At 35.1% G+C, this 27478-nt stretch overlaps 1 protein-coding gene across 2 annotated transcripts in view; it reads left to right on the top strand.

Annotated features, from left to right (window-relative positions):
• The window catches only part of LOC125666767 (ankyrin repeat domain-containing protein 54-like), a 67473-nt gene extending 43896 nt beyond the window's left edge, over positions 1 to 23577 (top strand). For both annotated transcript variants that reach the window (XM_048900049.2, XM_048900050.2), the window contains 3 exons: positions 10394 to 10505; positions 19081 to 19125; positions 21031 to 23577. In XM_048900049.2, coding sequence (XP_048756006.2) covers positions 10394 to 10505; positions 19081 to 19125; positions 21031 to 21174 — 301 coding nt within the window. In that variant the 3' untranslated portion in view covers positions 21175 to 23577. The remainder of the gene's footprint in view (positions 1 to 10393; positions 10506 to 19080; positions 19126 to 21030) is intronic.
• Positions 23578 to 27478: the final 3901 nt, after the last annotated feature.

Below are 27478 nucleotides of genomic sequence, written 5' to 3'. Positions count from 1 at the left end.
TTTTTAAGATCATCCCCGAGGACCCGTGACATTCACACCTGATGCTGAGGGTTTGGCGATGGAACTGTCACTACCTGTTTTAACGACTTATGTTTGTCGCGGGCGGGATTCGAACCCCGGCCTTCCGCATGTTGGGCAAACGCTCTAACTTCTCGGCCACCGCGGTGGTCCCTGGGAGGATGGGGAATAAAATGGTAAACTTGAAATGAGAAAATCATTGTTACTTTCCTGATGCCTTTCAAATATACATCAGATTTCTGAATTAAACTTTAAATTGAATCCCTGGCCACTGGCATTTTTTTTTTCTTTCTTTTTTTTTTTTATCTCAGGGGAATTAAACTTTTAGGGTTTTGCAAGAGGAATTTAAGTCTGAAAACAATATTCAGTGTCAGAAAATGGACTTCAAACATATTGTTTTCTTTTTAGGGTAGGTTTCAAGTGGTGTTTGTTTAAGGCAGCCCACTACACTAAAGCTTATACTCTGTATCACACCACGTCACAAGATGGCGATTTAAATGTTTTGTGAAATTATTTGTATCGATCGATTTGTTTGTCTATCATCGTAGCTCATTGGTTAAACCATTGGGCTTGGTGAACCGCAGATCTCGAGTTGAAATCCCCCAGAATATTTTGTTCATATGTGTTGAAATAATTTTTTTGAAAATCAAGTTTTTATCCAAATTTATATTTTTTGCCTTTTTTGGCATATATACGTATTGCATATCATTATATATTTTATAATTAAATCAATTCGAAGACTTCCGTAACAGCATCGTTTTACAATTATCACTGATTCTCTAAAAGGAGTGAGATTGTGGAGAAAAGATTATATAATACTCAAACCACAAGTCAAATATTAATCTAAAGATCTCCAGTCATTATCAGGGTGTCAAGTGCCTATTTATTCCTATAATTTCCTATAAACTTGAAGGTTTTTATATTTTCCCATAAGTCATTAAAATCCCTATAAAACGCTATATATCCAAAAAAGTGACAGTCCTATTTTCAAAAAGGATATTAAAAAAAAGAAGGAAAAAAACGAAAATCCAGTATCTGATGCTAGATTGATATTTGATTAGATTGTTATGAAGAGAATAACTATGATGATTGTATAAGAACTGTCTATTGGCTGGAAAACTGTCCACATCTGAAAGGATTTTGTCTTTGTTTATGTTTAGTATTATTTCTTCTCCAGTAAGATACTAATTGCTTGCTAGAATTTTATGCAGAAACAATGAACTTTCATACAAATTCTTTGATAAAACCCCGATTTATTCGTATAAATCTGCTGTAAAAATCCCCTATATTCGCCTTATAAACTGCAAAAAAATTCCTATAATCCTATATTTTCTAGACCAAAAGTGGCTTGACACCTTGCATTATCAACTTTGAAGATTATGTTACACCCTCAACACTTTCACCACCTGCATATCGCCAATATGACAAAACATGGTTTTTAATGAATGGATTGAAAATATCGGTGATTACAACTAGGTGTGGAATTTATTTCCAAAAATAACATATAGGAGTGATTTGTGTATATCGAATAAATATACATGTATATTAAAAAGTGTGACGTCTTTTGATATTATTTTCTTTTTACTATCGTCATACATTGGATGAAAAAATCGATATCAGCAATATTTTACTTTTCCTTTTCAATTTCAATACCTAGCCGACTAGCTCAGTAGGTTTGAATACCGACTGCTGAACTGTAGGTCGCAGGTTCGAGTCCAGCAGGGGTTTTAAATTTTTTCCAAATTACTTTCTACTAAATCTGCATTTTTTGACAAAATTAAGTAAATTTGAAAATTTTCAACTTCAAAATATTGTTGTACATATCCTCCACTTTTCATCCACATCAAATTTCTCTGGTGTAGCATACGTCCTTAACTATTATCACCAAAACGTGAATGTCAGTTTGTTGTGTTACAAGTGAGATACAGCACTCACAAAACAGGGTTAGTGTAAAACAGGGTTAATGTAAAACAGGGTCAATGTAAAACAGGGTTACTGTAAAACAGGGTTACTGTAAAACAGGGTCAATGTAAAACAGGGTTAATGTAAAACAGGGTTAATGTAAACAAGGTTTGTGCCATGTTTTTGTTTCTATATAAATTTCTTAATAGAAAAAAGCATGTTTAAAACAAAATGAGATGTACGTGCCAAACACTAGAAACTGCAAGTTTGATCAGAGATATATGTAACAGAGATTAGCAACCACTCCAAGTCTCGTATTACCTCACGGTCCGCTATTTTCTTTTAAAATGCACACTGATTATTTATATTATCAGATATCAGGTTAAAATCTCGCAAATCAAGAACACATTCAAGATACAATATTTTCAGAAGATATTAAATCACTTCTAAGTAAAACGAAAGTGAAGTTTCAGAAGGCGACACATAACTCAAACTAGACAAAATATAGATTCTTTATGGCAATTAAGCCATTGTACACAGTGATGTTTGATCTTTTGACCTTGAAGTTTGACTTACTTTTTAAATCTCTGACCCGTTCAATATCTCCTGAACTATCTTTCATATTTTGTATATGGATTTGTTATGGCATGACTTGTGACCTTGAAATTTGACCTACTTTTAATAAAACATAACCTGTTAAATATCTTCAGAACTATTCAAGGTAGGGCTTTCATAGTTTGTATAGATTCTTTTTGAAAAGACCTTGTGATGCAATCGTACTTGATTTTGTGACTTTGACATACTTTCTTAAAAACCTGACCTAATCAATATTTCCTGAACTATTTATGGTAAAGCCTTTATATTTTGTATATAAATTCTCTATGACAAGACCTTGCTATACTTTGGTGTTTGATCGTGTGACATGGACATGGAAGTTCATAAAAATATGACCTATTCAATATCTATATAGTATATAGGTTTGTTATGGCAAGGTATTTCATATCCTACCATGATCTATGACCTTGTGACCTTGATTTTATCCAGAACAGTAAGATCATGTTTTGTTAGTCATATTGGTGTTGATGCATCTCTCCTGCACTTCAAATCTCCATATTTTTTCCGTATTCAAAATATTGAAAAAATACAGACGGGGGTACATTGTATTGGGACTTAAATTCCAAGATAAGTTTTCAAAATGTGGAAATGAGGGAATATCGAAATCTTAAACAGAAATAGGGAAATCTGTTAACAGAAATGCAGAAATACGGATATCTACGCAGAAATACAGAAATCTGTAAATAAAAAATACGGATATCTATAACAAAACTACCAACAAAAAAAACCAAAAATAAAAAAAAGAACACAACACTCCCCAATAAACTTCATTCAAATTCCTTATAGCAAATATTTATTACATCAAAATGAAACTTTAAGAGTAATTTAAAGCTCTATAAACAAATAGAGTGACACTTTTAACACTCAAAATTAATAAAACCAAACATCTGCCAAAACACTTCTTTGAATCATTCACTTGTTAAATATTTGGTCATAAAATCACTGCAAGTTTCATCCACAACTGTTGCAATCCCACCATCACTTCCATCCATTTTAGCTCACCTGAGCTGAAAGCTCCAGTGAGCTATTTTAATCACCTGTTGTCCGTCATTTGTTCTTCTGTCTGTCAGTCCGTCTGTAAACTTTTTACATTTTCGACTTCTTCTCCAGAACCACTGACCCTATGGGGATCAGGGTTAGAATAGATCCTCAGTACTCCTTGCTTGTCGTAAGAGGCGACTAAATAGGACAATCCTTTGGGTGAGACCACAAAAACTCCAGGAGTTTTGCCTCTTTATTTGAAAATTATTGTTATATGGAGGGTACATAATTTGTCCTGCTAGCTCCTCCCACAATTTTTAATTGAAGATCATCTTGTTATACAGAGTGTTTGTATGGATATTGAAGATGTGCATTTGGGAATGATTTTTATTTTCTTCAATTTCTGAGAATATTACAGGTTGATTTTAATCCATTTTCAGAAAATGATACAAAGAGAGTATATGAAAGGTGAAGAAAACGAACAGTAATCAATCTAATAACTTCTATAAGCAATACAAAATAGAGTGTTGGGCAAACACGGACCGTGGACACACCAGAGGTGGGAACAGGTGCTTAGGAGGAGTAAGCATCTCTTGTCTTGTCAGGATATAGAGTTACAATTGTATCCGTACTCAAAATCAGTGTGCCAAGAACGCATAATTTGTTCAGTGAACTTTTCCCACAGTTTTCAAATAAGAACTTTCTTATTTTACAGAGTGTTTATATGAGTATTGAAGGTGTGTATTTGTCAAGGATTTTAATTTTCTTCACTATTTGAGAAAATTGCAGACTATTGAACGTAGTCAGTTTTGAGAAATTATTACATTGAGAGTACGTGATTTGTCTATTTTTCCTTCCACACTTTTCAAGTGAGGACTTCGTTATATTACGCAGTATTTGTATGGGTATAAAAAATGTACATGTGGTAAGGATTTTTATTTTCTTCAATTTTTGAGAAAAATACTGGTTGTTGAACTTAGTCAGTTTTGAGGAAATATTGCATAGAGAGTACATGATCTGTCTTTTATTTTTCCTTCGACATTTTTTCAAGTGAGGACCTTCTTATTTTACAGAGTATTTGTTTGGGTATGGAAGATGTGCATGTGGCAAGGATTTTGATTTAATTCAATTTTAAAGAAAATAACAGGTTGTTGAACGTAGTCCATTTTGAGGAAATATTATATTAAACGAAGGACATGGTTTGTCCTTATAACTCCTCTCACAGTTTAGAAGCTAAGGTATTTGTGAATAACTTGAAGATGTATGGTGCAAGGAGTTTGATTCTTAACAAATTTTAATTTTCTTTGACATTTTGAATGTTTACAGGTTGTTGAACTTGGTCGAACTTGGGGAAATATTTTACACAAAGAACTCTTGGGTTGTCTATCTACCTCCTGTCACAGTTTTAAGCTAAGGCACATTCATATTATGCAAAGAAAGTATGTCACAGCCTGAATATGGCTGATACTACCTGAAACAAAGTTCTACAAATTATGGCTGAATTAAGAAAATCACCCTATGTAAGCATTTTCACTAGTCTCGTTCAACCAGACACTCGGCTATCTCCGCAAATCTCCGACGAGCAGAGAGTCTGGTAAAGACACGCGATAATAACTGTTACCGCTGGGGAGCGCTAATTTAGTTTCGGTTTGGTTCTCTCTGACATAAACAGTCAGTTCCGAGATTTGATGCTAATTAGTTGATTCTTCATTAGTGATACTAATGGGAAAATCATTACTACATGTACAATAGAAAGAAATTTCGGTCTTTGTCAGCTGGAAATTGTACTTTTACTTTTGCCTCCTAAAGTAATTTTGATAAAACGGTTTTACCATTTCCCGTGGGTAGAACAGCAAATAAATCCTTTCCTTTTACAAAAGTTTTTATAAACACTCTAGTTGTAAATCCTTAAGCTTAAACGGCAAATTCAATCTATTACAAATTTCTTCGGTAGTCGTAATTTTGAAGGTGTGTTGAATCAACCAATCAAATTAAATACGGAAATTTTGGTAAGCTTCGTTCTGACGTTGCAAACGTTATCGAGTGTCTTTACTTGACTCTCTGCTCGTCGGAGATTTACGGAGAAAGCAGGGCGTCTGGTTGCACGAGACTACATTTTCACGGACATATTATATACCATTTGCGGTACTCTTGTTCCAAATTTTCTCTGCATTTGAAATACGACAATAATACGGTAACATATAGAAATTTGGAGATCTGAGGTGCGGGCTGTGTTGTGTGAATTCATTTTCAGTTATGTTGTGATCCTTTGGGGCTTAATTTAGGGCCACAATATGGGGGTAAAAAAATTCATGGAAATAAAGATTGATGAAAAAAGTCATTTAAAAAAAACCAAAAAAAAAAAGCTGAACAATGGCTGGGCCTAGATTTTGCATCTCTTCACTGGCAATGGTGACATCTCCATATGAGTGAAAACTTCTCGAGCGGGATATACATTAAACTATATACCATCAACCCTTCCTCTCCCCATGATATTAAAATTTTATAGGTAAATTAAATGCAGCAGTTTTGATTGGTGCAAAACTATGTACATATGCATAGGTATCAAAAGGATGAAGTGTATTAGGAACAATCAATAATGTTTACCATTGAGATTGCTTCTCTCTTAATCCAGCAATTTTATTGTTGTATGTACACTTCTAATTCATTGACAAAAAGTCACCATATTGCAGTGTTGTTCGGATATCTGATCATCTATGATTATGATCAATAATAAGAAATCGATCAATTATTTTATTCTTATTGATAATCAACCATTTCTTTTCCATAATATACAGTATGTTAACCATCATGTGTGTATTCTGGAGATTTTCCAGTTCCGATGAGACCGTATAAACTGAGGTCCCGTGTCACAGCAGGTGTGGCACGATAAAGATCCCTCCCTGCTCTATGGCCATTAGCGCCGAGCACAGGCCTAAATTTTGCAGCCCTTCACCGGCAGTGGTGACGTCTCCATATGAGTGAACGATTCTCGAGAGGGACGTTAAACAATATTTAATCAATCAATCAACCCAATTCCAGTATGAATTTTCTCTTGATCATCCATAGTTTGGAAATATTTTGAGTTATAAAAACTAAGAGGTGGGACACAATGAAAACAAATTATTGACATCACTAACTATGCAGAAAATCTTACCAAAACAAATTAAGCATGATGTACTGAATGAAAGGTGAAAATAAAGAACAGTGTGATCAATCTCACAACTCCTATAGAGGAATACAAAATGAAGAGCCCAATTCCTTGATCAGGTAAACGGAGTAACCCGTAGTTAAAATCAGTGTGTCAAGAGCGGTCTAACAATTGGTATGAAACACGTTAGACAAAATTTGATACAATAGTATGTTGTATTGATAAACTAAATCATCATAACGACCTTGGAGTTTACAAAATGCTGATTTTGAATGAGACTGTTAAAACCCCTGTAAAATCAACTTGTAAGTGGCCTGCCTCGATTTGAAAACTGATCATACGCAGAACATGCTATTGCATATTGAATCAGTTGGGGAATATAAACACCATATGCAGGTGATAATGAAATATTGCTAGTACATGAATATGGGAAGTTGACGATGGAGAAACTCGCAGAAATCATCCCGTTTTTCATAAAGTTGAGTTGTTAGTGTGCCGTTAATATTCTTTTTCAATAAAATATCTAAGTACGAAGTAGATGTGGAGGACTCTATGGTGTCTTTAATCTTGAGTTCACAGGGATATATGAAATTGACATATGAATGAAAATGATTATTGTCAATAGATAATGATGAAATTAAGTTTCAGACAATGAAACTAGTTTTTAGATTTAGTCCAGTCACTGACAGGAAGCCTGAATTATTTGTTCATTAATTTGTGATTCTTTGTTTTATTGATACAAGTCTGAAAATTTCTTTTGTTTCAGTAATTGTCTTTGATGTGATTTTTCATTTATTCAGACACAATATAAAAGAATATTTATAAGTTAATTGGAATAAGTTAACTTATTTGCTTCTAATACATATATATCAGAAACAGATATGATCGATAATCGCATTGAAAGTCTTTTTAGATTATTCCGATTAATCGGTTATTATTTTTCATCCGATTCTCAGCACTATCAATTTGATAATTTAGTTTAATTTAATTGAAATCGGAATCGATGATTTAATTTTGTAATTTAATTTGTGTAATTACATATACATGTATATTGAGATTGACATATATAGAAAAGGGCAATCTGAAGTTTGGTCATACATGTATTATATTCCTTAAAAGGGTGTTTTTTATCAAAAGCCTGGATAATTCAATACCTATTAACCTATGTATAACTTCTATATATTTTTATGCAAATCTATGTGTTGTTCTCTACAATTATATTAACTAGAGTCCGCTAATCTAAGTATCTTAAATTAACTAATAGTGTTTGACTAATTCTTACAGACGTCAGTGCAATATACAATATTGTAGACATAAACACCTCTTTTGTTAGGTCACCCGAGTTACTCACGTGACCTATTGCTATTGGTCAGTCTCCGTCATTGCTGATTGTCGGTTAACAACTGAACATTTTTTAATTAACATGTTCTTGACAACTATCCTTCCATATTTTTTTTGTTCCAAATTTGGTATGAAGCATCAATTTGGGACAAGGGGAACATCAATTGTAAATTCAGGACTGACCTGCACCCCCAGGGCCTTATGGGTGGAGTAAAAAATGCCAAAAATTGACTCTTTTTAAAAAAAAACAAAAAAAAACAAACTCCACAATATGCAAGAAGAAGTGAATTCATATAGTTACTGTTGACTGTTGAACAAAATTGTAAATTTCACGATCCCCAGGGTAAATGTTCTGAGAAAAGCTAATTAAGGACCGAACTTAGCATATAGTGTTGACATTTTATAGTGGATGCTTACTCCTCCTAGGCACCTGATCCCACCTCTGGTGTGTCCAGGGGTCCGTGTTTGCCCAACTATCTATTTTGTATTGCTTGTAGGAGTTATGAGATTGATCATTGTTCGTTATCTTCACCTTGCATACATTTAAATTTCATCTCTAATGTTATTTACCTATACTAAATTGAAACTAAATGGATATTGAGAAGGATCAGGTAGCCATTTACCAAAATTATAAATTTCATTATCCCTGGGGTAGACTAGTGGTTTTAGTCCCAGTGAGGGATCACAATTTTTTAGTGATTGTCGTTATCTGGTCAGCGCCCATCGTCATCCTTTGTGCAAATAACAAGTGAACATTTTTAATCTCTTGATAACTACCATACCAATTATTTTCAAATTTGGTATGAGGCATCTTGTAGACAATGGGGTAATGCAGAAATATATTAATTTCAGGACTCCTGAAACTTTGGGCCCATAGGGTCAGGGGAAAAATTGATGAAGTTTCTTCTCTACAACCACATATCTGTAAGGAAAGCTAAATGCATAGTCATGTGGAGCAGGAGGGCCTTTACCAAAATTCAAATTTCATTATCCCCAGGGCGGGACCAAACTTGCTATATAATGTTTTGTGTAAAACACTTAAAATAACATCCTCTTTAGTGCTATTGATGCTAAATTAAAACTAAATGGATAGTTAAGTCAATTTAACACTCGTGTGAATTTCATGATCCCAGGGGTGCGGTTCGGACTCTACGTCGGGACCAAACTTGGTATAATAGTGTTTTTGTGGAAAACATTTAAATAACATCTTCTTTAGTGCAAGTGATACTAAATTGTAACTAAATGGATATTTAGAAAGAACAGGTAGTCCTTTGCCAAAATTGTTAATTTGATGATCCCAGGGGTAGGGGTTTTGGTATCAGGGTGGGGCCAAAATAGTGATTAAATATTTTAACAATGGACATTTTGAACTTCTTGATAACTACTCTTCCAATTCTCTTCAAGTTCTTTTAGTTTGCTGATACATTACATAAACTAAATGCAGGAAAGAGTGTAACAAAATCATGAATTTCGCAACGCCAGTATTTCGACTCAAGGACAACCGGTCCAAATTAGTCATATTTTGTTATAAATAATGCATATATATTATGTAAAAAAAAAAAAAAAAAAAAAAAAGAACTCATCAGTATATGCACTTTTGGGGACATTGAAGTTTTAAGAACACATCTTGTTTGATGCTGTTGCTAAATATTAGAATTTAGATTATATATTCAGAACAGGAATTTCTTTTCTAGATTCTGTAGCCCTTGGGACTAGTGATACTTTTAACTAATACCCAGGTGACTGATAAGGCCTGTGTGCCTCTGGTTCTGTGAAGACCCCAAAATCAATGTGGTTTTTTCTCTCTTGATAATCAAGCTAAATGTGAAGTATAAACATTATCAAATCTGTTACAATAGTATACATGTACATATATACAGTGTTACAGAATTTCTGATCTAGATTTCATCTTTTGTATGAAATGTGAAGATAATGAACAGTGATCAATCTCATAACTCTATAAGCAATGCAAAATAGAGAGTTGGGCAAACATGGACCCCTGGATATACCAGGTGGGATCAGGTGCCCAGGAGGAGTAAGCATATCCTGTCAACCAATCACACCCGCCGTGAGCCCTATATCTTGATCAGATAAATGGAATAATCTGTAGTCAAAATCAGTGTGTTAATGACGGCCTAACAATTGGTATGAAACACGTCAGACAGCAGTTGACCCAATGATAGGTTGTATTGGCAAACTAGATCATTATGATGACCATCGAATTTGCGAAATATACAACAAACAGCATAACAGGTCTAGCCGTGCAGCTTGGAAATGAATGGATTTTTAATGAATAGAAGAATTTGGAATACATTTATTAGCTTCAGTGTTGGAAGGTTGCAATAATGCAATATTTAATGAGGTTTGTAATATTTCTTTTACTAGGACACCAAAGGACTTTGCATCCGCTTCTGATAAGATCTGGCCTCACTTTGCTGCCTTGGGATTTGAAAGGACTCCAAGAAAGGAATTAATAGAAAAAAGTGTTATCAAAAAGGTAAAACCAACTTATTACCGTGTTTCCCTAACAGTTCTGAAAAAATGCAGGTTCAAATTTCGAATAAACAACCAGGTTGCTTTATTTTGATACACAAAAATGATTTTTTTTTAAAACTAAAGATATTTACGAGGACGAGTTAATAAGTAACCAGCCTAACTTATTTTCGGTGGAGATCCACCTCTTCTTTTTCGATGTAATTGCTCTCAAGTGTGATGCACGTAAACCAACGGTGTTCAAGTGTCATCAGCCCAGAACTGAAAAAGTCAGAGTCCTTTCCATTGACCTACTCCTCAACTGCCATCACGACTTCTTCGTCAGACCGGAAATGACATCCACGGATATCCTTTTTCAAGTTTGGGAATATGAAGAAGTCGCTAGGAGCTAGGTCAGGCGAATAGGCAGGATGTGGTATTAATCCATACTCGTTTCGCTCTACAGCATCCAATGCAACTTTGCAAGTGTGGACTCTCGCGTTGTTTTGTTGCAGCAAAACACCTTTAAAGAGTTTACATGTACCTAGGCGTTTTTCACGGATGGTGGTTCTCAGCTGGTCTAGCAAGTTTGCATAGTACATTCCAGTTATTGTACTTCTCTTGGGTAAAAAGTCCACATAATAACGCCTTTTGCATCCCAAAATACTGTGGCCATCACCTGCCCAGCAGATGGTTGCGTCTTTAACTTCTTTTTCCTCGGGAACCCCGGCCCTATCCACTGACGACTCTGAGCTTTATTCTCTGACTCATAATAATGAACCCAAGTCTCATCTATAGTCACGAGACGCAAAAGAAAATCATATTTTGACCTAAAACGCTTCAACAAGGTGCTACATACTTGCTTTGGTTGCCATTTGCTCATCGCTAAGGGATTTGGGGACCCAACGGGCTATTAGCTTGCGTATACCTAAGCGATCATGTAAGTTTGTTGAAACGCTACCATGTGAAAAGCTTAATGCCTGAGCTATTTTTTCCACCTCAATTTACATATCAGAGCATACCATATCCCGAACTTTCTTATACATTTCTTCGTCGGTGGCATCCAGTGGACGTCCAAACCTGGCTTCATCTACTAAAGACGTTCTACCGCGTTTGATTTCCCCTACCCAGGATTTAACCCGAGCATAACATGGTGCAGAAGACCCATAAACAACGCCGTGTATATCCTTGCCTGTTTTACCTTTTAAATACAGGTACCTAAATATGTAAGGGCGAGTTAATAAGTAACCAGCCTATCCCATTTCTGATTGACCGAGACGGTCATGATTTTCATGCCTGGTTTCAATACATGTTTTATCCCTGGTTACAAAATTACATTCATATCGAGTCATTATTTAATAAGACACAGACTTTCAAGCAGGCCCTTATTTTCCTTGTTTTTCTACAACAGCCCTTATTTTCCTTATTTGAGCTTTAGAATTCAATCCTAAAAAAAAAACTCTAATTTTTGGTTGAAATTCCTACATTTTCAAATTTTGAAAGTTTAAATAGATTTGACATAAAGTAAGTGTTGAAATTTATTAAATTTGGTCTTAGTATACTTTCAGAAAATGAATATGTTGATTAAATGTACATCTCAGAAGACATCTTGATGGTTGTCAGTAATATTCAGCATTGATTGTGAGCCATGGGAGTCCACCTGAATTATATCATGGTTTGTGCTGAATGCCGAATATGGCTGTTGATGACCACTGGTATGATCTTCTGAGTGGGTAATTAGTTTTTGTATTATTGCTCTTACAAATGGTGAGTAAAACATTTTTTCTTTCCCATTGATTTGTAAATTTAACCCTAATTTTTGTCTAAAAATCCCTTTAAAATCCTTTAAAAAAAAAAAAGGCCCTTATATTTTGATAATTTTACCCTTAAAATGGCCCTTTTTTGTTGCAAAATACCACTTGAAAGCCTGAAGACATTGAATGTCAAACATCGCTAGTGATGCAAAGGCATGCTTTTCATCTAAAGTTGAGTACTGTGTTATAATTCGGTACTTGTATCTAAAAGGTAAAACAGGCAAGGAAAGACACGGCAATTAATTATTCACCTATCCTGGGTATCTGTGGTTTTAGGCGTGAAGTGATTTCCAGTTTCACACCACTCTGCGTTGGCACGAAGTAAAGATTAGATTACTTTTGCACAAATTTTACATGCTTACTTTCCAAGTGTGTAGTTTTAATTTCTTGCGTTTCAAATGAAATTGCAGTCTTCAAGGACACATGACAATGGGAAGAATATATATATACATGTTGAATTTGTGATTTTCATGCGTTACAGTCAATACATTTGACGTCGCAATGCACACCTGACAGCGGACTAAAGAATTACTAGTTCTATCGCCACCGTGCATAACTAGGTTTTGAAGTTAATTTCAATCCATTATGGTTTGAACTTATTTTATATAATATACACTATTATACAGAGGATTTATAGGCATAGGGTCTATCTTTTATCTCAAAAATGACATCAATATTTGGCAAGAAGAACTCCAAAAACAAATTTGTAGTATTAATTATGAGTTATTTATAGCTGCAGCGCTTTAAAACAGAAGTCATTTTTACGTTTTAGCCCTTTATAAAAATTTTGTCTGGAGGACAATGTATTAAACTGGTACCCCGCTGATTGGTGGCTACAGATGCGAAGTCAACAGGGTACCAGTTTAGGCAAATGAGAACAGGGAATTATTCTGTAATTACTATCGTATTCAATGTGTTTGTAAACATTCTGAAGAACTTTTTGTGATTTTCTAATTATGATCTTAAATTTCGCCACTTTTCGGAACATGCAAAATTTCACCAATATCTTAGACCCTATGTCTTTAACAATTTACGAGATTTTCATCTGAGAATAATTGATAACAATTCAGGCACGTTGAATCAGGGGTGGGTGGGGGACCCAGCTGTCCCCCAATTCATTTTTACCTCACTTGAGCTGAAACAAGTGGGTTATTCTGATCGCCTTTTGTCTGTCGTCCGTCCATCTGTCCATAAACTTTTCATCTTCTCCAGAACCACAGGGCCAATTTCAATCAAATTTAGTACAAATCATCCACGAGTGAAGGGGATTCAAGTTTGTTCAAATGAATGGCCATCCTCCTTCAAAGAGAATATTATCACAAAAATACAAAAAATAGGGTGGGGTCATTCAAAAATCATCTCAAGAACCACCGGGCCAGAAAAGTTGAAATTTACATGAAGGCTTCCTGAAACAGTATAGATTCAAGTTTACCAAAATCATGGCTTCCGGGGTAGAGTTGGGCCACAAGCATGGACCCAGGGGTAGGGTAGGACCACAGTAAGGGGTTAACGTTTTACATGCAATTTACATGTACATAGGGAAAATCTTTAAAAAATATTCTCAAGAACTACTGGGCCAGAAAAGTTCAAATTTACATGAAAGCTTCCTGACATAGAGACTATCTAACTTTGTGCAATTCATTGTCCCCTGGCGTAGGGTTGGGCCACATTAGGGGATCAGTGTGTTATATGTTGATATATATAGGAAAAATCTTCCTAAATAACATCCCTGGAACTATTTAGGCAAGGACTTTCATATTTTGTATATACACATTGTACATTTTGTGACTATAACCTGGGAGTTTGACTTACTTTTAATGAAAATGTGACCCATTCAAAATGTTCTGAACTATTTAAGGTAAATCTTTCATATTTTCTATATATATTTCGAATGGCAAGATCTATCATATCGTGACCTTGAACTCGGGAGTTTGACCTACTTTTAAAAAATAACTTAATAAATATATCTGGAACTGTTTTAGGTAGGTCTTTCATATTTTGTATATATATTCTTTATAGCAAGATCTTGTGATGCAATGGTGTTTGATCTTTTGACCTTGGATTTGACTTACTTTTTTAATTCAATATCTTTTGAACTATTTTAAGTAGAACTTCCATATTATGTGTCACCTCTTTCAGGGGGAGACATATTATTTTTGTACTTTCTGGCATAATACCTTGTGAATGCTTCTCCTCATATATGGCTTATTGGATAGACTTGAAACTTTGTTCAAAGCTTCATTGACCCTTATAGATGTACATAATGTCAGGACAGGAGGATCCAGTTATTTTCCTAAAAGTTATAGTGGAATAAAGAGGGGTGGAGGATGTAAAATAGTTTGTGAACACTTCACCTCCTATATGGCTTATTGGATAGATTTGAAACTTTGTATAATGCTTTATTGCCATTTGTAGATGTGCTTATTGTTGGGACAGGGGGATCCAATATTTTCCTAAAAGTTATAGTGCATCTAAGTGGGGTGGATGATATAAAATACCTTGTGAACACTTCTCCTATATGGCTTATTAGATAGATTTGAAACTTCGTATAATGCTTCACTGCCATTTGTAGATGTACGTATTGTTGGGACAGGAGGATTTGTTGTCCTTAAGGTTTTAGTGGATCTGAAGGGTGGAGGGTGTAAAATAGTTTATGACCACTTCTACTATGTGGCTTATCGGAGTTCATATTGTTTATGTTCCCGCTCATGCTTTCTCCTCCATACCATGTAGTACATTAAAGGGAGGAGGTTTTATTTGGAGCACTACCAATTTGGGGAGCTGGGGAGACATTTGTTTTTCATTAAAACAATCTGTAGTTTGTATATAGATTGTCTATGCCAATACCTTCTTACATTTTGGCGTCTGACCTTGTGACCTTGACCTGGAAGTTTTACATACTTTTATAGATATCTCCTAAAATATTTAACCAATTCCTGGGATAAATTCCTAAGTAAACTAAAGAAAGAAAGAAGAAGTACGGTATATAACTTGATTAAATAGACTATTGCTAATTTTTGTTACATGTATAATCTGCTTTCGAGGCACGACACCATCGTGGCCTTTCAGGCCTTTGATTTAGATTTTGAAAATACATATCAAGGGTGTGAACTGCATCGCTTCACTCATGCTTCATATGAAGTGTGTTAGCATTTCATGTAAAGTATGCTGGCTTGAAGCATTTGCAGTTTATACTCTCATGTATTTTCAAAAAAGAAATTCATTTTTATGCCCCCCTTTGAAAACTGTGCATGATGTAAATATATCTTTTGTAGGAATTTTAATCACTGATAAAATAAGAAAATTGGTAAAGTATTGATGGTGAAAAGGTTTCTATTTTCCATAGGTATTAGATAATCAGTCATTTATAGTAATAAAAAAGATGTTAAGGGCAATAACTCCTATGCTGGTACTGCCTCTACTGTATGTCTATCATACAATGAGTTCCCTAATGTCCACAAATAATTCATACAGATTTATATATTAGCAGTTTTTCTAAACTGTTGACATAAACAATTTGACCTTTTAACAAGCCATTGTTCTTATTTTACCAAATCTATATTTATTATTCTGTTTTACGACAATGTTTTTCCAGTACTTTGGGACTAGGGCCCTTACAGTTGGGAAAATTACCGACAAAACAAGAAAATTGGAAAAATTAATTTTTAATAAAAAGAATTCATATTTATGAATCATACATTTAGAATGAAGTGCCTTTATGGTATATACTTACTGTATGAAAGGTGAAGATAACGAACAGTGATCAATCTCATAACTCCTAAAAGCAATACAAAATGGAGAGTTGAGCAAATACGAACCCTGGATATACCAGAGGTGGGAGCAGGTGCCTAGAAGGAGTAAGCATCCCCTGTTGACCGGTCACACCCGCCGTGAGCCCTATATCTTAATCAGATAAACGGAACTATCCGTAGTCAACAACCATGCTTCATATCTAACAAATACCAGTACTGCGACAGTGTCCACTCCACTAATTAAAGTACTGAAAGTACTGATGGGGTTGGTTTTATGTAGATTTGCACCAGATGATGCTGGGATCCAGAATTATTCCAAATGATAAAACAGTAGAGAAGTACACTCAAAAGTCATAAACTTACACATAACGTATGCTGTGTCTTTATATCAGCACAAAAACACACGATAGAATTTTCATATGTTAATTTTCAAATAAGAAACTCCTTGAAAAAATTATTTTCAAAACTTATGTTTTCTCCTCGCTAATGGATATTTGGCCTCAAAATGCTCTTTTTTAATACTTTTTCTCTATTTTGAATTTAAAACTTTCTTTCAGAGTCCATGGACTACTTGAACCGTCATATAGGAAAGTTTTTTTCATTTTTCATGCCAAAATTGAATTTTTCTCCCTTTCAAATGTATCATATTTTCCGATAAAATATTTGTCACAAGTGTTCTACATGAGACTACAAATGGTTTGATTGCTCATATTTTACACAGATTTCTGCTAATAAAGCATCTTATAAATAGAATTAGGCATAGCAAGAAAAAGCTAGTCCCGAGAGTTTTTTTTATTTTTATTGGATATTGATTTCATAGGCATAAAGGTACTACTTCATGACATTAGTTCAAAGAAATCAGATACCTGCTTCTGTACGAAAATAATGATTTTACATAGTTTTTGCTGAGACAATTAAGCACTTAACAATATTGAGCAATTCAACTGAAAAAATAATGGGTTCAACTTTATGTATAAATAATGGAGATAGGATGAATCAACAGAAAAGTGCGTATAGAATGTTAGTGTAATTAATTCTAGTAATGTAAAAGTCTAATTAATTAAATTGAATATTAATTATTCAGATATTATGGAAATATATTTAACCATTATGAATCTAAAAAGCAATAAAATCACTTAATCTACCTATTTAGCAAAGAAAAACTAAATTGACATGTATCGATTGTTTTTTTTTTTTGTTTTTTTTTTTTTTTTGTTTCATGCGAGGTATACACGTGCTCTATATGTCAATCAGATGACGTATGCTGCTTTTAAAAGAACTTGGTCGCGGCCCACGGGAAAATGTGTATTATAATGCGTATTTAAAAACCCTGGAATTCTATGGTGTGTGGTTTGATTTTTAAACTTATGACAAATTAATTGTCTTGAAAACAACAAAATATTTGTTTGGTTTATTGTCATCGATATATATATGATTTAATTTACAACGGAAAATTTGAAAACGTTTAAAGTGCATGACTGATTTTTTCCATACTAAAATTGAAATGAATTTACTGTCGAGCTCAGAAGTTTTATCATTAAAGTGGACAATGAATGCAGCCACTCAAACATTGAATGTGGCAATTCATGATATATTTGGTTTGCTTCAATTTGATACTACATGTAACACAAATCAGTTGAGCTACTGTCGCTGTCGATCGTTTGATTTTCGGATTTTGGACAAGTGTGTATACTTGTATATGTATCTGTGAATTTTCAACTGCCCAGAAACCGCAATTTCAAAGACCAACTTTTTTCTAGGCCCAGTACCCTAAAGCGTGATCTTTCAGTCCACTGACCAACGGTAGAAAAGTCAATTTTACAGAAATTATGCTTTTAAACGTGTAATTCGTAAATGGTTTACGAACTATTTGCTGTTAGCGCTAAACGTTACATCTGTTTGTAATAAAAAAATCCTAAGGTCCACACCACTTTGAGGCCGAGTGACTGCATAGAGGAGTTGATAAAATCAACTCCTAAAAACCACGAGCTTTCATCACCGGAAGTAAAGTGTACACAATATAACATTGTGTTTAGATAAGTCATGCTTGGGAATTTTTCAGGCAGATTTTGGGAAAATTTAAGGGAGTTTCGAATTGGGAATGGGGCTGATTATCAGCCCCCCCCCCCCCCCCCAAAAAAAAAAAAACCAAACTACACGAAAATGTGTGATTTTCTGATGTTGAGCTATACTTCTGTTTTTATACGCCCGTCTTAAGACGGGACGTATTATGGTATGGCGTTCATGTCCGTCCGTCTGTCTGTCTGTCTGTCCGTCCGTCTGTTAACTTTTTCGTGTCCGACCCGTAACTTAAATACTACAAGGTCTAGAATCATCAAACTTTGTATGTAGATACATCTTGGGTAGAAGGTGTGTCGCACATTAAAACCAGGTCACTGTGACTTCATTAAGAAGATATCCGTCTGTCCGTCCGTCTGTTAGCTTTTTCGTGTCCGACCCGTAACTTAAATACTACAAGGCCTAGAATCATCAAACTTTGTATGTAGATACATCTTGGATAGAAGGTGTGTCGCACATTAAAACCAGGTCACTGTGACTTTTCATTAAGAATATATGGCCATATATGGCAAAAACTTGTCCGGCTCATAACTTGAAAACTATTAGACCTAGAATCACCAAAATTGGTCAACTAATGCATCTTAGGTAGAAGGTGTGTCGCATCCTACTTTAAGGTCACTGTGACATTTAATTAAGTTGATATAAAAAAAAATGTTTTAATGGGTACAATCTATACTGTTAACAATATGTGACGGGCGTATCATGTGCCGTGGCGGTGCACTTTATTGTACGTTTGACATCTTAAAATAGGTGGCAACTTACATAATTTTCCTTGGTTATCAATTAAATAAAACTATATTGAGAGGAAATTGATATGGTTTTTTTCACTTTCAACCATTAATATTGATAAGTCACATGAGGGTGGAACCACCATAATTACTGATTTTATGTGATTAAGGTAAAAAAAAATGTATAAGATAAACATGACTGTAATTATTGATTTTATGTGTTTTAGGTACAAGATATACAGGGCAGCCATCGCAAAAGGAGCATTAGAATGGTAAATTGTAATTCATCAATTCATCAGTTTTCCTTGGGTTCAATGTTGGTTGTTTTCCGGGTAATTTATTTACAAGGGAAATTGAAGGACAGGATAGAGGAACACAAGACCTAGTCCCGATATATGAAAAATTGACCCCACAAAACTGAATCCTTCTAACAGTATACATATATCAAGTTTATTTCGTTATACATGTACAGGTATTGTCATATTCAAACAATTTTATTCATTATATTGTAACATTCAGACAATTTTATCATTCTAATATTTTATTGTAATATTCAAACAGTTGTTTGCTTCAGATTCTCTATATAATGATATGATTTAGTAATCACACATTTTTAGCTCACCTGGGCTGAAAGCCCAGGAGAGTTTTTGTGATCACCTGTTGTTCATCATCTGTCCATTAATCTGTCTATAAACTTTTTACATTTTTGACTTCTCCAGAACCATTAGGCCAATTGTAACCAAACTTGGTCAAAAAGCATCCTGGCTTTCAAATTTGTTCAAATGAAGGGCCATGCCTTCTTCAAAAAGGAGATAATTGCAAAAGTGCAAAAATAGGGTGGGTCATTTAAAAATCATCTCAAGAACTTCAAGCCAGAAGAGTTGAAATTCATATGAAAGTTTCCTGATACAGTGCAGATTCAAGTTTGTCAAAATCATGACCCCAAGGGTTAGGGTGGTGTCATAATAGGGAATAAAAGATTTACATGCAAACATATAGGCAAAATCTTCTTCTCAAGAACCACTTGGGCAGGAAAGTATAGATTTACATGAAAGCTTCTTGACATAGTGCAGATTCATGTTTGTTAAAACCATGGCCCCTGGGGGTGGGGTCACAATTGGGGATCAAGGATTTACATGGGAATAAATCTTTAAAAATCTTCTTCTCAAGAACCACTGAGCCAGAAAAGTTTACATTTACATGACAGCTTACTGACATAGTGCAGATTCAAGTTTTTAAAAAGCATGGCTCCTGGGGGTAGGGTGAGACCACAATAGGAGATCAAAGTTTTACATACAAATATATAGTGGAAATCTTTAAAAATCTTCAACGCAAGAGCCACTGGTCAAGAAATGTTTACATTTACATGACTGCTTCCTAAGATAGTTAAATATCTTATTAAAAGTAGACATTAACGGCAAACTAACAAGTCAACTTTCGGCATCAGAATTGAAGTACAGGGGGTCTTTCCGATGTGACCCTAAAATCGGAGGTCCAGTTTCACGGTAGGCATTGGCACTATAAAAAGCCAGATGGCCTTGAGTCCCATGCATAGGTTACAATTTGTGAAAATTCACCTAAAGCTGGTGACGTCTCTGACTAAAAAATCTCGAATAGGACCCCCCCCCCCCAAAAAAAAACAAGCAAAGAAAACATGGAAGGATGACAGTCCATGAGTGAGAGGTATTCAGAGTATGAGTATTCATGACCGGCGAAGATTCACCAGGGTAAAAAAAAATTCTAATTAGACAGCATTCACGACAGAATGTGGGATATTTCTGTCCTCCACTCCCAGGAGATCGAACACAACGATTTCCTCAAATGAATAACTGCGTCCTCTTTACAAACAATATTTCTTACCAAAATCATGTTGAAAAAAGAGAGCAAAATTAGGTTACCATTGAACTGCGTTCTTTGCAGCACAGGAAACAATGTTTACAATGGAAACAAAAATATTTCGTCTCTAGTCATCACTGTCATATTTGTGTCTATTTTTTTATAATTTACTTAATAATTACGCAAACACAAATGGCATATTTTAGTATTATTTGTGTGCAGCACCACAAAGAAAAGCTACGATTGCATATAACTATTTGCAAGTTACAAATTAAAGCATGTTGATGCATTGCAGCGCTGTTACCCATGGACCTGTTAATCATTTGTTTGTTGTTCAACAGGCCTCGGATAGCCGGCCAGAATCAGCATATGCATACAACAGTGACCCCTTTATCCATGCTGCTGTGACGGGGGATGTCCTCGCTGATCAGGATGAGGAGAAAAGGAATTCCGCTGAGACGCCTCAGTTTTCCATGTGGCGGTAATGAAAGCCATAACTCGTAGGATATAACTTCTTTGTCGTGAGTTTGTAGCTAATGTCGTTTAATCCTTCGTCTATGTTTGTGTAGGAGTGTTTTCTCAGAGTGCGTCAATGTGGTTCATGTTTGGAGAGTAGGTGATTAAGTTTCGATATGATATGGAGTGGTAAAGTTTAAGCTTACGTATTCTTGGTGAAAAGTATTGAAATAGATGAATACTTGACGGAAATATGTGTCGCAGAAAAGTATATGGTTACGAAAGAAAGCGTTAATTCAGGAATATATGGAAACAAATATATCCACTTTACACTTTGTAGTTTTATCAAACATCTCATCACAATGTTGACGATCGGGGCAGGTTTAGCACTACCGAGTGTCTATGATCAAATATCAGGACAACGCTTTGTTTTATCGTCACCTTTATATGACCAATAATTACGTGTTTTCTGTACAAGTGTATGCATACGCTGTATATTTGAAGAAGAATCTTAAATTACTATCGATGCTGGACTGAGTTAGAATGTTTGATGAATTTTGCAATTTTGTATGCCACTTCCAAATTTCAATCTGTAAATGATAATTTTGGTAGATATTGCTCTGTAGTACATGTACCGTTAAAAGTCGGACTTGTGACCAATGGAAAACCATGTACATTCGTATGATGATGAAAACTTAGTTGTCAGATTTCCCCCTGTTTTCGCAAATTACATGTACAAATGATCTCATGTGAGCAGGATAAAAATGCAATTGTACTTAGTTCTCAGTATGAGTGTATTGTTGCCGGCTGTTATCATAATGTACTTAGGTCTCAATAAGGGTGTGTTATTGCAAGCTTTTATCATAATATACTTTAACAGTGCCATTATGATTAGTCTTTAGATCTTTTATATATTAGCACTTAGTGATGTTACAATCTCTTGATTCATGGTATCACGCGTAATAATTTTACTATTCCTATAGAGGGTAGGGAGGTTGTCGTTATAAAAATCACTTTTTGACCTATTTCGTCTGCAGACACCGAAAAACAACACCCCTACGAAGCATTCTCTCTCTCTCTCTCTCTCTCTCTCTCTCTCTCTCTCTCTCTCTCTCTCTCTCTCTCTCTCTCAATCAATCAATCAATCAAAGATTACCCCCAAATTCAGGTGTTTTACATGCATGTAAACACCACGAGTGCACCTCAAGAGGTAGCCTCGTCTGTATCGTACACGTACAGCTGTAGCTATATCAAATTGTTCCTTTGCATACAACTGATTAGTTCTACCATTTACACAAAGTTTCCTGGATCTGCCCCTGATTTACACAAAGTTTCCTGGATCTGCCCCTGATTTACACAAAGTTTCCTGGATCTGCCCCTGATTTACACAAAGTTTCCTGGATCTGTCCCTGATTTACACAAAGTTTCCTGGATCTGCCCCTGATTTACACAAAGTTTCCTGGATCTGTCCCTGATTTACACAAAGTTTCCTGGATCTGCCCCTGATTTACACAAAGTTTCCTGGATCTGCCCCTGATTTACACAAAATTTCCTGGATCTACCCTTGATTTACACAAAGTTTCCTGGATCTGCCCCTGATTTACACAAAGTTTCCTGGATCTGCCCCTGATTTACACAAAGTTTCCTGGATCTGCCCCTGATTTACACAAAATTTCCTGGATCTGCCCCTGATTTACACAAAATTTTCTGATCAGGGTTACAAAAATGAAGAGAAAAGTTCATGGGGGAAATGAGAAAAATCGAGCACGGAAAAATATTTTTTTTAAAGTATACGCACATATCTATAGAAACGGGGCAATACAAGGGAGAAGCATTAGGTAACATAATATGTACTCTGTGTTATTTGAAATGTGTAGAAGATGAGTGTCACTTTTTACTACAGTGTACTGCATACTCAAATCTCAAAACAGAATTGTATACTAGTGTTAGTTGTAAACCCACATTATCTTTGTCAAGTTTCCGAATTTCTCTAGACAAACTCCCAAATTTATCCATTCAACGTATATTTACAGTCATTGATGTATATAAATGTGTATTATTTCTAATCATTTCTTTATCACTGTGACGTATAGGTCTGATGGGCCGAGTGTTTTCAATTCGCATATGATTATACGAAAGGTTGTATGGTAACATATGTCACTATAAAACTTGAATATTAATAGTTGTTCATGCACCCTTGTATATATAATGATATTGTATTTCATACCTTTAAAGTGTTCACTGAAAAGTTAATTAAGTATTCATGAATTTAATGAGAGTGTGTCTGTGTTGATCCATGCTCATTTCTTGAGAAATGGTCATTGACTTAATTTATCTAATTTATTGTAACTAGTGAGTATTGTTAGTTGACTGTTTGTTCGATACTGTTTGTTCATGTCATCTAACACTTGTTAATAAACTTTCCAACAGACTATGAGATTTTTTTTTTCCATTGAATTGCAATATTTTGCCACTCTGTACTTTATGGCTCCGTTTGAAAACATTCTTGGAGAAAAATGGAAAGGCTGATACTAGGAAATGATTGATTGATTGAATCTTGCTTAACGTGTCGCTCGAGAATTTTTCATTCATATGGAGACGTCACCAAGATCGGTGAAGGGCTTCAAATTTAGGCCTATGCTCGGCGCTTATGGTCATTGAGCAGTGAGGGTTCTCTAGCCTGCCACACCTACTATGACATGGGCCATCCGCTTTTAAGGTCATCTCCGAGGACCCGTGACATTCACACCTGATGCCGAGCGTTTGGCGATGGAACTGTCACTACCTGTTTTAACGACTTAGGTCTGTCGCGGCCGGGATATGAAGATTTGATTTTAATCGAAAAGGTGAAAGGGGCTGCTCACACCAGGTCCGCGTTCAAGAGATCGTAGCGGCTAGCCTAGGGCTAGGTATGTTGGCTGATTTGTGCTATTTTGTAATGTGTTGTTTTGAGGCGAAAAGTAACTAATATAATTTTGTCGACTTTTCGTTATTTCGGCACGAAAAGTGGCTAAATATCGTTTTGTTGTCTTTTCGCCTCGAAATAACAAAAAGACGATAAAGTGTAAAATGGCACAAATCAGCCACCATACCTAGCCACTTAGCTAACCATTAAGATCTTGAACGCAGCCCAGACCTACCTTTTGTACAGAATGAGTTGCAAGAGACACTGAATGAAAGGTGAAGATAACGAACAGTGATCAATCTCACAACTCCTATAAGGAATACAAAATAGAGAGTTAGGTAAACGCGGACCCCGGATATACCAGAAGTGAGATCAGGTGCCTAGGAGGAGTAAGCGTCCCGTCTTCTCTTGTTCAATTAATAAAACAATATCAGGGCACGGATTTCAAATAAATAATGGAGGTAATTAACTTCTTTACACGCACTTTAATATCTTTGAACACTCCATCTTGTCGATGAGAGTCATAATTCTAGAAAACATTTACCATCACACAAACAATCCAACCTTAAGTACCTCTTTTCGTAGACAACGAGACGATCACTGGATCAGGACTATAGATACTGCATTTCCATATGGATGCAATGATAATGATCCATAAGGAAATAACATGAATGTGATGCGACTCTTTCCAAATAATCAAAGACGGAAACGCAGTCATGGACATTGTTCATATAAAAGACCAAGTATAATTGATGTCACGTTTGATTCACCTTTACCATACGTCAACAGAGAATGATGTCCACATCATATTAACACAAAACCTTCACTCTGTTCCATTGAGAGTTTTACATACGTTACGAAGGCATAGGTAGTCTATACTTGGATTTTCCAACACTTGATTATAGACTAAACTCTATGATTATGGATGTTGCCAATCACAGGCTCTTTAAACCACCGCGGGTCATGGATGATATTCCTTCCGAATCATGCCGCCAGTCAAATTATCTTCATAACAGGGGTATCATAACATGTATGTGTACAAATAAATAGTCTTTGAAAGAAATTTTAGAAACTTAAGGAATTTAACTTTCCACTAAAAATCTGCTGAAGTAAAGGTTTGGTCCTCTGTGTCCGTTATCTAAACAAATTGTGTAAAAATATAAGGAGAAAATCCTTACAATGTCTTAAAAGAAATAAATAAATAAATTGCATAGTATGCGTCCATCGTTTTCCTTATGACCTGTGACACGGCGACCCTACATGTAAGTGCACGAAATAATCCTAACAGGAGCATGGTCACGATTTTTGCTCGATCAGTTGAAATTCACAGCTTTTTGTCAAAGAAATAAAATATCTTTTATCAATTAGTGGATGACAAACATTTCAACACTTCGTATGTATGTCAAGTCTCGCTTCGAATATCATGTCTGTCAACACCACGATGTACATGGAAATCCTGTGGAAAGTTGAGAACACGAACAGTGGTGATGAGAAATAAATAGAACGGTTTACTCCAAAGTGTGATGATCATATCAAATTTTGCCAATAATCCCCGAAACGCTTGCCCCAGAGTTACTGCTTGCACGTTTAATATTGCTTCATATGTGAGATGAAGTCCGTATGCTATAATAGAATCTTACCTGATGAGGAAATATCGTAAAAGTAATTAAAAACCTACTTTGGTTTTCGATAAACTACCCTGAAATAGCAAAAATGAGGGTACAGTGGCGGATAGGCTTTGGCAGATTTAAGCCAGTTAATACGATATGAAGAAATCCATGTTGTTTATCGATGCTTGACATATTTATTAACGATTGCTGGCGGTACCACAAAGATAATTTAGGTTTCAATCTTTTTGTGAGAAGATTAGAAGTTACAAAAATGAAAAATAAATTATCTGAAAATCGTTGCAGTTGTCACCAGTCTTTGCATTTTCCATAACCAAGTTCATAGGTCAGTTACGAACAGTTACGAATACAGTCTCGTTACGAATCACACCGCCATTTTCGAATCACGAAGATGTTTGAAACGACTGCAGGCCGATTCGAACGTTGACTGTTCTAACCCGACATTAATCGGTCTTAAACTTTAAATCAGTACGTCTGTATGTTTATTCTGCTTAAGAGGCTGTCTACGATAGAACCATGCAAAACCAAAAAAATATTATGGAAGGTGTTGTCAAATTTTCAGACCTTTTTATGATATTTCAGAAGTATTTTACTAGTTATATCATATTTTGTGGCAAAATCGATGAGTACCTCCCGAACTAACACCTAATGGGCCGTTCTATTTTTAGCACAATATACACATCAAATTCACGCAAAAATGGTGTATTTTCAGCTAGTCATTAGAATATCAAAAGCAGAATAATCACATATAATTTCAGTTCCGCATAGTCTATTTGAACGGTACCTTTGAATTGGTGAACATAACTTTAAAATTCATTTTCCAGATTTAAGTCGTATAGTGTTTGAACTAGTAAGATTATGTAACTTTCAAATCAAATGCTATTTTTAGTGAGTCATAAAACCCCAAGAAACGCTTAAAATAAATAGTTTCGTGGTTTAAAACACAGAATTATGCATAAATTATCACTACTAAACGGGAATTTGGTTGCAAATAAATAGAAAGTCATTTATTTGGGGTATGAAATTCGGAAATTTTATCAAAAAATTATCTCCCTTTGTGGAACTCTCATGGGAAGAAGGTAAGGAAAAATGATTAATAAGGCAGATGATAACAACATGGAATTGGTGGAAAGTGATGGAAGATGAATTTATAGCCTTGGTGAAAATTTCAAGGAAAGAGGGTGTTTATTTACATCAGGATTGCAAGAAGTATACTTCAGCACAATTGAGATTTTTAAATGTCCATCCGAAATTGTGTGAATTCCAGAATCTTTGTTCACTGCACTGCACAGCTGGTGTGCATTAACTATGATCTAGACTTAACAGACATCATCATGCCTATGCCAATCATGGACATTGACTTTGAATAAAGAACAACATGTTGTCACCCATTACATGACAAATCTAACTCAGATGTGAAAGGGGGGGGGATGACTCCGTGACTCCAAAGCCGATATATCTGCCACATTACTCAAGCTGACAACACATGTTCTATTGATTCTGGTAAGTTAAATTGTTTTTATATCTTCCTGCACTAACAGATATTGAAATATGCACTTATGCATAAATACTCATAGATGAAATCTATAAAATTTTACTTCTATTTTTCTATTTAAAATTTTTAAGATATCAATTTGCTGAATGCACAATTTTCTAGATTAAAATACTGTTACAATATATTTAGGAAATATAATGAAATATATGTGTTTGGTGTTTGCAGACAAGACAATGCATTGAGAAACACAAAAATTGTGTCCATATTAAGACAGATGTAAAGAAAGAGTTGAAAGGTATGATGCA

The sequence above is a fragment of the Ostrea edulis genome, chromosome 10 (genome assembly GCF_947568905.1).
Source record: "Ostrea edulis chromosome 10, xbOstEdul1.1, whole genome shotgun sequence".
Lineage (NCBI taxonomy): Eukaryota > Metazoa > Mollusca > Bivalvia > Ostreida > Ostreidae > Ostrea > Ostrea edulis.
This window is presented reverse-complemented; position numbering and strand designations above follow the sequence as displayed.